Source organism: Bos grunniens, chromosome 15, assembly GCF_055505025.1.
Source record: "Bos grunniens cultivar Pamir isolate PY7600 chromosome 15, Bosgru_T2T1.0, whole genome shotgun sequence".
Lineage (NCBI taxonomy): Eukaryota > Metazoa > Chordata > Mammalia > Artiodactyla > Bovidae > Bos > Bos grunniens.
The window spans coordinates 57728662-57743022 of NC_141179.1; the positions used below are offsets into that span (position 1 = coordinate 57728662).

The 14361-nt window shown below is 36.5% G+C and overlaps 1 protein-coding gene across 8 annotated transcripts in view; it reads left to right on the forward strand.

Moving 5' to 3' along the window:
• The window catches only part of ANO3 (anoctamin 3), a 496934-nt gene that overhangs the window by 349120 nt on the left and 133453 nt on the right, over positions 1-14361 (forward strand). For all 8 annotated transcript variants that reach the window (XM_086340919.1, XM_086340918.1, XM_086340920.1 and 5 more), the window contains one exon: positions 10304-10462. In XM_086340919.1, coding sequence (XP_086197045.1) covers positions 10304-10462 — 159 coding nt within the window. The remainder of the gene's footprint in view (positions 1-10303; positions 10463-14361) is intronic.

Genomic DNA, 14361 nt, shown 5'->3' on the forward strand with positions numbered 1-14361 from the left:
ACTGGAGTGGATTGCCATTTCCTTCTCCAGTGTATCTTCCCAACCCAGGGATCGAACCCACGTCTCTTGCGTCTTCTACATTGCAGGCAGATATTATATGTATGCTAAAATCAGAAAATATTCAGTGTCTCCTTATTTTCATCCCTGGAGTTTAGCACAGCACCAGCACACATTAGGTGTTCAATAAATGCTTGTTAGATCAACAAGAATTAATGTTAGGAAAAATATACATTTCACAAGCAGTTGCTGTCATAATTTTATTTGAAGAATACCCTAAAATGCGTTCTTATGCAAATAAGCAGGCTTTATTGCTATTTGGCAAATGGGCTAAAATGTTTGCAAACCTGAGTCATAACTTGCACATTCTTAAGATCTTCTTTAGGAAGTTGAGCTTTTTTGAAAGTCCCTGTGCTTCATAGTTTGCAATGCCTTAAATAATTAAGTGGTTTTCAAAATTGTTGAAAGATTAGGTACCTGATGGATGATCTGCATCCAGCTTCTCTGAGAGAAGCTGATTTTATTCTGTCTTCTGGGCAAAATAAACATGAAAAATTTGGTGTTAAATTGGATGCATTCCACGTTGTAATTGGAAAGCATTTCACTGTTCTAAATGAGTCTTGATTTTATGTATGAACAACCGTTATTATATCAAACAAAGAAGTTCTTTTGGCGTCTAGATACAATGATATATCTAAAAAAGTTCCTGTCAATTCTGCATTTAGGCAACATATTTGAACATGGGTTAATAAACATCTTGGTTAATGGTTGACATGTATGTATTAAAATATAATACATGTGTGCATACTCAGTTGTGTCTGACTCTTTGTGACCCTGTGGACTGTAGTCTACCATGCACTTCTATTCATGGAATTTTTCAGGCAAAAATATTAGAGTGGATTGCCATTTCCTTCTCCAGGAGATCTTCCCAACCCAGGGATCAAACTTGCGTCTTTTCCATCTCTGCACTGGCAAGTGGATTCTTTACCACTGATCCACCAGGAAGTGTAAAATATAATACTCTAAGCTTAAATTATGTAGAACCTATGTTGTGTTCTCTATACATAATTCAGAAGAGGTTTCCAAATCTTACCATATTTCTTTTTTTTCTTTCTTTTTTTAAAAATTAATTTATTTATTATAATTGGAGGCTAATTACTTTACAATATTGTAGTGGTTTTTGCCATACATTGACATGAATCAGCCGTGGGTGTACATGTGTTCCCCATCCTGAACCCCCTCCCACTTTCCTCCCCATCCCATCCCTCAGGGTCAATCCAGTGCACCAGCCCTGAGCACTTTGTCTCATGCATTGAACCTGGACTGGTGATCTATTTCATATATGATAATATACATATTTTAATGCTATTCTCTCAAATCATCCCACCCTCACCTTCTCCCACAGAGTCCAAAAGTCTGCTTTTACCTCTGTGTCTCTTTTGCTGTCTCACATATAGGGTCATCATTACCATCTTTCTAAATTCCATATAAATGCATTAATATACTATATTGGTTTTTTCTTTCTGACTTTCTTCACTCTGTATAATAGGCTCCAGTTTTGTCCACCTCATTAGAATTGATTCAAATGCATTCTTTTTAATAGCTGCATAATATTCCATTGTGTATATGTACCAGACTTTCTTTTACATTCATCTGCCAATGGACATCTAGGTTGCTTCCATGTCCCGGCTATTGTAAACAGTACTGAGATGAACACTGGGGTACACGTGTCTCTCAGTTCTGGTTCCCTCTGTATGTATGCCCAGCAGTGGGATTGCTGGGTCATATGACAGTTCTATTTCCGGTTTTTAAAGGAATCTCCACACTGTTTTCCGTAGTGGCTGTACTTGTTTGCATTCCCACCAACAATGTAAGAGGGTTCCCTTTTCTCCGCACCCTCCAGCATTTATTGTTTGTAGACTTTTTGATAGCAGCCATTCTGACCAGTGTGAGATGGTACCTCATTGTGGTTTTGATTTGCATTTCTCTGATAATGAGTGATGTTGAGCATCTTTTCATGTGTTTGTTAGCCATCTGTATGTCTTCTTTGGAGAAATGTCTGTTTAGTTCTTTGGCTTGTTTTTTGATTGGGTCGTTTATTTTTCTGGAATTGAGCTGCAGGAGTTACTTGTATATTTTTGAGATTAATTCTTTGTCAGTTGTTTTGTTTGCTATTATTTTCTCCCATTCTGAAGGCTGTCTTTTCACCTTGCTTAGAGTTTCCTTCATTGTGCAAAAGCTTTTAAGTTTAATTAGGCCCCATTTGTTTATTTTGCTTTTATTTCCATTACTCTGGGAAGTGGGTCATAGAGCATCCTGCTATGATTTATGTCAGAGAGTGTTTTGCCTATGTTTTCCTCTAGGAGTTTTATAGTTTCTGGTCTTACATTTAGATCTTTAATCCATTTTGAGTTTATTTTTGTGTATGGTGTTAGAAAGTGTTGTAGTTTCATTCTTTTACAAGTGGTTGACCAGTTTTCCCAGCACCACTTGTTAAAGAGATTGTCTTTTCTCCATTGTATATTCTTGCCTCCTTTGTCAAAGATAAGGTGTCCATATGTGCGTGGATTAATCTCTGGGCTTTCTATTTTGTTCTATTGATCTATATTTCTGTCTTTGTGCCGATACCATACTGTCTTGATGACTGTAGCTTTGTAGTATAGCCTGAAGTCAGGCAGGTTGATTCCTCCAGTTCCATTCTTCTTTCTCAAGATTGCTTTGGCTATTTGAGGTTTTTTGTATTTCCATACAAATTGTGAAATTATTTGTTCCAGCTCTGTGAAAAATACCGTTGGTGGCTTAATAGGGATTGCAATGAATTTATAGATTGATTTGGGTAGTATACTCATTTTCACTATATTGATTCTTCAGATCCATGAACATGGTATATTTCTCCATCTATTTGTGTCATCTTTGATTTCTTTCATCAGTGTTTTATAGTTTTCTATATATAGGTCTTTTGTTTACTTAGGTAGATTTATTCCTAAGTATTTTATTCTTTTCATTGCAATGGTGAATGGAATTGTTTCCTTAATTTCTTTCTGTTTTCTCATTGTTAGTGTATACAAATGCAAGGAATTTCTGTGTGTTAACTTTATATCCTGCAACTTTATTATATTCATTGATTAGCTCTAGTAATTATCTGGTGGTATTTTTAGGGTTTTCTATATATAGGATCATGTCATTTGCAAACAGTGAGAGTTTTGATTCTTATTTTCCAATTTGGATTCCTTTTATTACTTTTTCTTCTCCGATTGCTGTGGCTAAAACTTCCAAAACTATGTTGAATAGTAGTGGTGAGAGTGAACACCCTTGTCTCATTCCTGACTTTAGGGGAAATGCTTTCAATTTTTCACCATTGAGGATAATGTTTGCTGTGGGTTTATCATAATTGGCCTTTATTGTGTTCAGGTATGTATCTTCTATGCCTGATTTCTTGAGGGTTTAATCATAAATGGATGTTGACTTTTGTCAAAGGCTTTCTCTGCATCTATTGAGATGATCATAAGGTTTTTATTTTTCAATTTGTTAATGTGGTGTATTACATTGACTGATTTGCAAATACTGAAGAATTCTTGCATCCCTGGGATAAAGCCCACCTGTTCATGATGTATGATCTTTTTAATATGTTGTTGGATTCTGTTTGCTAGAATTTTGTTAAGGATTTTTACATCTATGTTCATCAGTAATATTGGCCTGTAGTTTTCTTTTTTTTGTGGCATCTTTGTATGGTTTTGGTATTAGGGTGATGGTGGCCTCATAGAATGAGTTTGCTTGCCATATTTCTTTATCATCACTTTGAAAACTACTTTTCTTTTTTGCCTGATCAATTGGTCAAACTCTTTATTCATGATTTAGAATCATAGAATAATTAGATACTAAACTAGAATCCTAGTAACTCTAGTTAATAGAGTTTGATTGTGAACATGTTTACAAAGATACAAGAACTGTTAATATTACCTAAGGTCACTAATTATAAAAACATAAAATATGTAGTTTTTTTAAAATTTTCAAATTGTAAGTTGATTCTATGGAAGAGTTTAACATTTATTTTGCTTAATCTTAGAGTAATGAATAATAACTATCAGAGTTCCACTTTCTTAAAATTAGAAAAGCACATAAAATATTTTAAAAGCTATCTTACTGTCTCATAATTTTCCTACAAAACAATCATTTGATTTCTAGATCATCTCATTGAAAGATTTTACCTTCACCTGGACTAAATATGTTATTATTAATTTAAGGTCAGGTGATACTTAATAGCAAACACTCTCTTCCAACAACACAAGAGAAGACTCTACACATGGACATCACCAGATGGTCAACACCGAAATCAGATTGATTATATTCTTTGCAGCCAAAGATGAAGAAGCTCTATACAGTCAACAAAAACAAGACCAGGAGCTGACTGTGGCTCAGATCATGAACTCCTTATTACCAAATTCAGACTGAAATTGAAGAAAGTAGGGAAAACCACTAGACCATTTAGGTATGACCTAAATCAAATCCCTTATGATTATACAGTGGAAGTGAGAAATAGATTTAAGGGCCTATATCTGGTAGATAGAGTGCCTGATGAACTATGGAATGAGGTTTGTGACATTGTACAGGAGACAGGGATCAAGACCATCCCCATGTAAAAGAAATGCAAAAAAAGCAAAATGGCTGTCTGGGGAGGCCTTACAAATAGCTGTGAAAAGAAGTGAAGCGAAAAGCAAAGGAGAAAACGAAAGATATAAGCATCTGAATGCAGAGTTCCAAAGAATAGCAAGAAGAGATAAGAAAGCCTTCCTCAGTGATCAATGTAAAGAAATAGAGGAAACAACAGAATGGGAAAGACTAGAGATCTCAAGAAAATTAGAGATACCAAGGGGACATTTCATGCAAAGATGGGCTCGATAAAGGACAGAAATGGTATGGACCTAACAGAAGCAGAAGATATTAAGAAGAGGTGGCAATACACAGAAGAACTGTACAAAAAGATCTTCACGACCCAGATAATCATGATGGTGTGATCACTGACCTAGAGCCAGACATCCTGGAATGTGAAGTCAAGTGGGCCTTAGAAAGCATGACTACGAACAAAGCTAGTGGAGGTGATGGAATTCCAGTTGAGCTATTTCAAATCCTGAAAGATGATGCTGTGAAAGTGTTGCATTCAATATGCCAGCAAATTTGGAAAATTCAGCAGTGGCCACAGGACTGGAAAAGGTCAGTTTTCATTCCAATCCCAAAGAAAGGCAATGCCAAAGAATGCTCAAACTACCACACAATTGCACTCATCTCACACGCTAGTAAAGTAATGCTCAAAATTCTCCAAGCCAGGCTTCAGCAATATGTGAACTATGAACTTCCTGATGTTCAAGCTGGTTTTAGAAAAGGCAGAGGAACCAGAGATCAAATTGCCAACATCTCCTGGATCATGGAAAAAGCAGGAGAGTTCCAGAAAAACATCTATTTCTGCTTTATTGACTATGCCAAAGCCTTTGACTGTGTGGATCACAATAAACTGTGGAAAATTCTTCAAGAGATGGGAATACCAGACCACCTGACCTGCCTCTTGAGAAACCTGTATGCAGGTCAGGAAGCAACAGTTAGAACTGGACATGGAACAACAGACTGGTTCCGAATAGGAAAAGGAGTACGTCAGGCTGTATATTGTCACCCTGCTTATTTAACTTATATGCAGAGTACATCATGAGAAACGTTGGACTTGAAGAAACACAAGCTGGATTCAAGATTGCCGGGAGAAATATCAATAACCTGAGATATGCAGATGACACCACCCTTATGGCAGAAAGTGAAGAAGAACTAAAGAGCCTCTTGATGAAAGTGAAAATGGAGAGTGAAAAAGTTGGCTTAAAGCTCAACATTCAGAAAACGAAGATCAAGCCATCCGGTCCCATCACTTCATGGGAAATAGATGGAGAAACAGTGGAAACAGTGTCAGACTTTATTTTTGGCCTCCAAAATCACTGCAGATGGTGACTGCAGCCATGAAATTAAAAGACGCTTACTCCTTGGAAGGAAAGTTATGACCAACCTAGATAGCATATTGAAAAGCAGAGATATTACTTTGCCAACAAAGGTCCGTCTAGTCAAGGCTATGGTTTTTCCTGTGGTCGCATATGGATGTGAGAGTTGGACTGTGAAGAAGCCTGAGCACCGAAGAATTGATGCTTTTGAACTGTGGTGTTGGAGAAGACTCTTGAGAGTCCCTTGGACTGCACGGAAATCCAACCGGTCCATTCTGAAGGAGATCAGCCCTGCGATTTCTTTGGAGGGAATGATGCTGAAGCTGAAACTCCAGTACTTCGGCCACCTCGTGCGAAGAGTTGACTCATTGGAAGAGACTGATGCTGGGAGGGATTGGGGGGAGGAGGAGAAGGGAATGACAGAGGATGAGATGGTTGGATGGCATCACTGACTCAATGCACGTGAGTCTGAGTGAACTCCAGGAGTTGGTGATGGACAAGGAGGCCTGGTGTGCTGCAATTCATGGGGTCGCAAAGTGTCGGACACGACTGAGCGACTGAAGTGAACTGAAATGATACTTTATACTAGACTAGTATTAAGAGGATTGTATACTTTAGGCAAAACAAAATGCAGAGGAAAAATTTTATATAACCTTATTTTAACTCCTTATTTATATTATCATGGGGATACCTGGAAGCAGTGGGTCATATGTATAAAACAAAGTGCAAGCCAGGGCTTTTGCAATTCCGCTATAATTTTGTGATCAATCATCTTATTCTAATTTGATTTGTGTTAATGTTGGAGGAAAGAGGTTGAGAAATTATTACATGATCTTTTAATGGCATTATATTTTTGAGGTAATTCCTGTGTGGATACACATTACTATGCATTATTCCATTCTTTCCATTCCCTTATTTTCTTCTATCCTTCCTTCCTTCTTCCCATAAATATTTTGATGCCTACTATGTGTCTGGCTCTGAGTTAGATGTGTGAAATATTCTGTGAACAAAAGAGTAAGAAATTATTTACCTTTGTAAAATTTATATTCTAATAGAATAAGGTAGACAATAAAAAGATAACAAATAAATAATTTAGTGTTATATAACATGTTGGAAGCAAAGCTATGACCAACCTAGAGAGCATATTAGAAAGCATTGAGAGATAATACTTTGCCAACAAAGGTCCATCTAGTCAAAGCTATAATTTTTCCAGTAGTTATATTTGGATGTGAGAGTTGGACTATAAAGAAAGCTGGGTGCTGAAGAATTGATGCTTTTCAACTGTGATGTTGGAGAAGACTCTTGAGATTCCCTTGGAATGCAAGGAGATAAACCAGTCAGTCCTAAAGGAGATCAGTCCTGGGTGTTCATTGAAAGGACTGATGATGAAGCTGAAGCTCCCATACTTTAGCCACCTGATACGGCGAACTAACTCATTGGAGTTCAGACCCTGATGCTGGGAAAGATTGAAGGCAGGAGGAAAAGGGGATGACAGAGGTTGAGATGGTTGGATGGTATCACCGACTCGATGGACATGAGTTTGAGCAAGCTCTGTGTGTTGGTGATGGACAGGGAAGCCTGACGTGCTGCAGTCCATGGGGTTGCAAAGAGTCGGACATGACTGAGCAACTGAACTGAACTGAACATGCTGAAATTTAACAATCGTTAAGAAAAATAGGTTAAGGAAAGTAGGATCAAGAGTGGAGTATAATGGAAAACAGCTGAAGGGTCTCGAAGAGAGGAGTTACATAATGTAATTTATAATGTGGAGGATCACTCAAGTGTCTTAACTGTCATGCTGAGAATAGATTTTAGAGAAGGAAAGTTAGAAGCTAAGAGATGAGTCAGACTATTGTGATAATGTCGTCAATAGATGACATATCTTAGAACAGAGTAGTGATGAAGATGTTAGAAAGTGATCAGATTCTAAATATATTTTGAAGAATGTTCTAATGATTTGCATGTTAGATGGGTGAAAATAGAGGGAACAAAGATGACTCTAGATTTTTGATCTGAGCAATTTAAAGAATAGGTTTGCAGCCAATCAAAATAACAAGGGTTTGGGGGAACATTTGCTTAGATAAGATAAGGAATTCCATTTTAGACAGTCAGCTTTGATATGTCCATTAGACATCCAAGTGAAATCTCTGGAGTGGTGGAGGCAAAAGCATTCTAAAGTCTGAAGTTAATTATGTCTTCTCCAGCTATTAATCCTCAGTATCTCTACCCTATAGGAACTATAAATCATAGGCCTTTTGAGGGGTTAGCCTTCTATTACTGCCAAACCCCAGACCTAGTAATGTGCACCTACATATGCTTGTCTTTTTCAATATAGTTGTCAAGACCACCATCAAAGAGGTGAGAGTTCTAGTTTCACTATTTCCTTTTCCATGACATCTGGGATGTAACTTAACCTTTTTGGCTTCTATGTACTCATGTCAATATCTACCTTAAAGAATTATGAGAATAAATCACTTGGCACATTGCATGGTACTATAGTAAATTGTCAGTTAGTGATAGCTGTTATTATCATCATTATTATGGGCTTCCCTGGTGGCTCAGATGGTAAAGAATCCACCTGCGATGCAGGAGACCTGGATTTGATCCCTGTGTTGGGAAGATCCCCTGGAGGAGAACATGGCAACCCACTCCAGTATTCTTGTATAGAGAATCTCCAAGGACAGAGGAGCCTGGCGGGCTACAATCCATGGGGTTGCAATGAGTCGGACACGACTGAGCAACTAAACGCAGCACATGTTATGCAACTACAGGGCAGTGTGTGACTCTACTTGAGTTGTTACTTAGTCACTTTATAGTATCCAATAAAGTAATCCTGGGACTCTCAAGACCTTTGTATTCACTGGAGAAAAGAATGTCTAAAGTCTTCTTGTCCTTGAGCCTGAAAGTTTCTGCTGCTGCTAAGTCACTCCAGTTGTGTCTGACTCTGTGTGACCCCCTAGATGGCAGCCCACCAGGCTCCTCTGTCCCTGGGATTTTCCAGGCAAGAATACTAGAGTCTCTAGTACCCCTGAATTCACACACTTGAACCTATTTTCTCCAAGAAGATAGCTCCTGAGCCACCTGACCTGTTCCTGTAGGATTACAATCACTCAGATATCAGTTTTTGTTGCTTCACTTGGATGACTTGTTGGCCACTAGGTTACTCTGGTCCTCACTTTTTTAAACCTTAAGCTGCATATATGTCCTAAGCAGGCTCCTCCAAAGTCTGAGATGCCTTTTTTTTGAAATTATCAGTTAACTCTCAAAATGTTAGGACATTGCTTAAGCTCAAGAATGCCTGTATGGGAAAAATGGGACAGAGATTTGGTACAGATAATCAAATAGCTTGATAGGAAACATGGGAAAAGAAGGATCATGTATCTAATAGCTAAAAACATGGACCAGGAATAAAAACTGAATTAAAGTAATATTGAGCTGTTTACTGACAAAGTGCCAGCTCCCAAAAAAAGGCCATTACAAAAATCAGGTGATTGCTGAAATTAATTTTATTAAAGTTACAGCAAGTAAAGATATCATCTGGGTAGTCTTAGTAGTGTTTTACAGAGATGAAGTTGGGAAAGAGTTTTCAGAGGGTTCTAGGACCTGGGCTGGTAGGTATTAAGGTAAATCTTGCAAGGCAGGCAGTTGGTTGAAAATTGGGCAGCATCCTTGAAAAACAGCTGGGATAGGTTGACAGAGCAAGATGAGTACCTTAAAGATCTTAATAAGCACATGGTTAGTCTTAGTAAGTAGGTGGTTGTCATCAGATCATAGTCTTATACTCTGGGGGGAAGTATTTCTTGGAACAAGCAGTTCAGAAATTATTTTTTTGGTGTTGTTGACCATAGGTTTAGGGAAATAATGCCTCATCTGAGTATCATTTCATGGAAGAAATTATGTTAATTTCAGTTCTTAGTACTTATGTTGTTTAAGCTTTGTTGTCTTTATTTTTGAAAGGCAAGTTTGAGTTTTGAGTAAGATAAAACATGTAAAACATCTATATCTGGGCCTGATTTTGAGCAAATGTTCAATGTATATTGGCTGTTATTATTTTTATAGGGTTTTATTGAATAAAACATAGACCTTCAGATGCTAACATCAGAGAATCCATGTTCTGGTGTCAGACTAATTTCAAATCCTAGAACATCACTTGGTAGCTTTCTTCCTACTGTAAGGTGAAAACTTTAAAATTTATCTTTTCATGTCTCATAATTGGAATGTAAAAAATACATTTTTACATTGGATTGCCAATATTTGAACAGAAGTGTCTGAAAGCTGAATGTGTGTGCTTATCCAACCCACACTATTAACAACCATTGCTTTATTTGCAGAATGACATGAATTACATAGCATCCAGTGGACTTCTATTCAAAGATGGCAAAAAGCGGATTGATTACATCTTGGTTTATAGAAAGTCAAATATACAATATGACAAAAGAAACACATTTGAAAAGAACCTCAGAGCGGAAGGCTTAATGTTAGAAAAGGAGGTAGGTGCTTTAATAATATTACCTATATGATACAATGTGCTGGAAGAAATATGATATTTTACATTTCAGTATAAAAGGTGTAACATATGGCTTTTAAAAACATATAGCAATTTTCTCCCACATGTAAAAGAAATGCATATGTATAGTCATATTTTAAAATATTTTCCTTTTTTACTCTATACATTTCTGTAAATTTAAATATTTTGCAAAGGGCATAGCTGTTTTTACATTTTTTAAAATTAAAGAAGGAATGATCCTGTATAAAGTACAAAACTCTATGAAAAGAAAAACAAAATGTTGAAAGAAATGAGTCTGCCAAACCGTTAATATCTAGATTTTAATATTTTAGTAAGCATGTTTGAAATTTGTGTCTAGAGCTCAAATGAGGACTCTAAACTGAAGGTAAATGCTTTAATCTTTAGAACATAGATGGTAATATAAGCTGTGTTTTAGTAATGAGATCACTGGAGAGAATGATAAAAAAAAAAAAAAAAAAAGAGCCTAAAAGTGAGCCTATAAAAAGTAGGAGGGGGAAATAAATGGTTGAAGATGTTGGATGTAGGTGGAAGTAGAAGAGATGAGGAGTCACAGAGAAGAGTGGTTACCAGGGTTAAGTGCTGCTCAGAAGTCAAGTGAGACCAGAAAGAGGCCCAGTTAACTGGAGAATATGGAGATCTTGGTAAAATCAGTGAGAATCTTTTCTCTGAGGAGAGAGACTAGGGCAAGTTGAAGAGTGACTGGATAATGGAAAAATGGAGGCTGTGGCAAACATCATCTTTTTGCTCATCTGTGAAGGGAAGGATGAATGATAGCCCAAGATGGAAACAAGGTCTCATGAGGTTTTACTTCTTTCTTTCTGTTTTCTTTTTTTCTTGTATGTGATGTTTAAATAATGAGAAGGAAGGAAGGGTGAATGGAGAGAGGCAGGGAAAGAAAGAAATAGAAGAGAAAGATTGAGGAAACAGAAGACAGATGAGTAAAAAAAATTGAAAGGCCTTTAGGTGAAAATTAAGGGTGAGATCCAGTATACAGTTAGAATATCATGTGTAATATCAGGGAAAATTAAGATTCCTTAATGGTATTCTAAAGTTAATTTTCTGCAATCATTTATTTTGGTTGTCAATGTTATGTTTACTTATATTCTTAATTCTAAGAGTATTAACATTGGTTTTTTAAATGGTTGAGTTAATTAGGACTAGATTAATTATCATAATGTTAATGTGTAAAATCAACAAAAAACAGTTTAAGTGAACAAAACATATTCATGTAATAAGCATGCTAACTTTATATATGAAATAAGCATGTTATTTTTATATATGAAAAAATAGTCTTAAATTTTCTAATCAAGAAATTGTTCAGTACTATTTTTATTAATTTTCTATTGCTGCTGAACACATCACCACATATTCAGCAGCTTAAAATAAAACCCATTTGTTAGCCCACAGTTTTGCAAATCAGAAGTTTGGGTATGGTGAGCACTTGGCTCTGTTTCTTGCAAGACTTAAATCAGTGTGTTGAATAGGCTTGCATTCACACCCGGAACTTAGGGTATTCTTTCAAGCTTATGTGGTTTTGATAGAATTCAGTTCCTTGTGGTTGTAGGACTGAAATCCACATCTCCTTGCTAGCTGTAAGCCAGCTACCTCTCTCAGTTCCTAGAGGCCATTCTGATTCCTTGCTGCATGCTCCCCACCCACGTTCAAAACCAGCAACAGAGACTCCCCTTTGTGTACCTCTGCTGTTTTGAATCTCTTTTGCCAAGAAGAGTCCCTTTCAGGGAATCATCTGCCATGGAGAATAATCTCTGTTTTAAAAGTGAATGTGTCATATAAAGAACTTAATCATGAGACTGAATATGCCATCGTATTCACAGGTCCTGTAGATTGTTCAAGATGAAGACAAGGCATGAAGATCTAAGAGGATTTCTTAGAATTCTGCCAACCACATTAAAAAATTCAATATCCTATGTATTGCCCTTTTAAGCAAGTAGGCGTAGAAATAAACAACGCTATGATTATAATATAGAACATAGATATGTTTTTGGTTTAAACCTTATGTTAACTGATGACTAAATGGCATCTAAATAGTTATACCTATCTGAACTATCAAATCCAGTGTTTTGCATTATCATGAACTTTTATTTCTTCTTAAAATTTTTAGTATTATAGTATGTGTGCTTTATTTGCAACTTAATTTTAATAAGTATTAAATTGAAAATATTTAGGTCTTGTCACAGGTGGAAAAGGAAAATGAAATTGTGAAAATATCAGCAAGTACCGGATTTTTAGCAGAAAAAATGGGAGTATTCCCTAGGAAACAAGTTCCAATTTTTAAAATTTATATTCAACAGAGTTAAGCACTGAGCCTGGCACAGAGTATATCTCAAATCCTCATTAAATTGCATGTTGATGTGGATAGTTTCTAGATAATCACATCAGCAACAGATAATGATTCATGTTTGAAGATTGTGCAGATAAATAGGTAGATGATCTCTGTCAAGATATGTTCTTTGTTATCCAAGTATATTTCCAGACTATATCTGCATTTTACCTTTATCTTATACTTAGTATAGCAAGCTACCATATTCTATATTTTTTTTCAGCTCTCTGCCACCAACTTGCAGAGTGACATTATAAAAACATATTTTTAAAATTTCCTTTTTTTCTCAAGAATGAATCTTCTACCTCTTGAAAATCTTGGATGGAATAATTAAATAATAATGTGAAGTGTGAAGGCTGTGGGTGTTTTGTTCCCCTGGAAAAGCCTGCCTGCATCAGAGCTAAACAGAATAGTGCCAGATTGGGAGCTTCTGATTCCAAGGGAGAAAGTAATCTTGCTTTCTGCCAACCCCATCCCTTCATCAACCCCCTGCTGCAAGGAAATAAAACTATTTTTGTTTTTTTTTTAAGTAGAGGTATAACAAAAGAGAAATTAAGTTGAAGAAGTTATAAGACAATTCATGCTGCTTGGAAAAAATATATACATCTGTATGTATGTATATATTAATATATTTTAGACATACAAAATTAGAAATGTTCTAGCTGTATGTGCCCTTAGCTTGATGTTTCACTGGTGGTAGAATTAATGTAGTAATGTCCTTCTGAAGCATCTGCTTTATTTGGGTGTATTAGATTTTTTTCACATCTTAAGAGTTGACCAGACTGAATTAATTATCAGTGCTAAGCCAGCTATTCATGATGCTAATTTGAACCTGACATAGTACCTCTTCCAAAATAATTCTGGCTTATTTGCTTTCTTATCTTCATTGTCTCTCGCTTAGGTACAAGTTACAAAGAATGTGTACTCAAAGTAAGTGAACTCATTCATTCATTCATCCATTCAGTGAATGCTTAGTGAGTGACTACTGTGTGCCTGGTGTAGAACTAGGTGCTCAGTAGACATAAATGAACAAAGCAAATATCCCTCCTCTCACAGCACTTACATAAACAGACTCATTCATTAGAAGATAATAAACACTATAGAAAAAAAAAATGGAGTGAGGTAAGGATGATGGGGTGAAGCAGGCAAGTAATAGCAAGTGACCAAATGATGGAAGTAGAGTGAATGAGAGGGAGATTAGTAGGAGAAAGGTTTAACAAGATATGGAGGGTGAGGTTGTAAAAGGTTGTGTAGGTCATTGGAAAAACTTTGGTTTTCACTTTGATTCAAATGAGGTTCTGAGAAATTATATGATCTGAGTTATATTTGAAAGAATAACTCTGGCCATTGTGCTATGAATAGACCACTGGGGGCAAGAATATGAGCAAAGGCTCTATTAGAAAACACTGTAAGACTCTAGATCAGAGATGGTGGTGATAGACCAGAGCAGTAGCTGTGGAAGAAGTGGGGAGCGACCTGTTCTAGCTGTACATGCTGTGAAGAAAAACAAGCTAGGAACC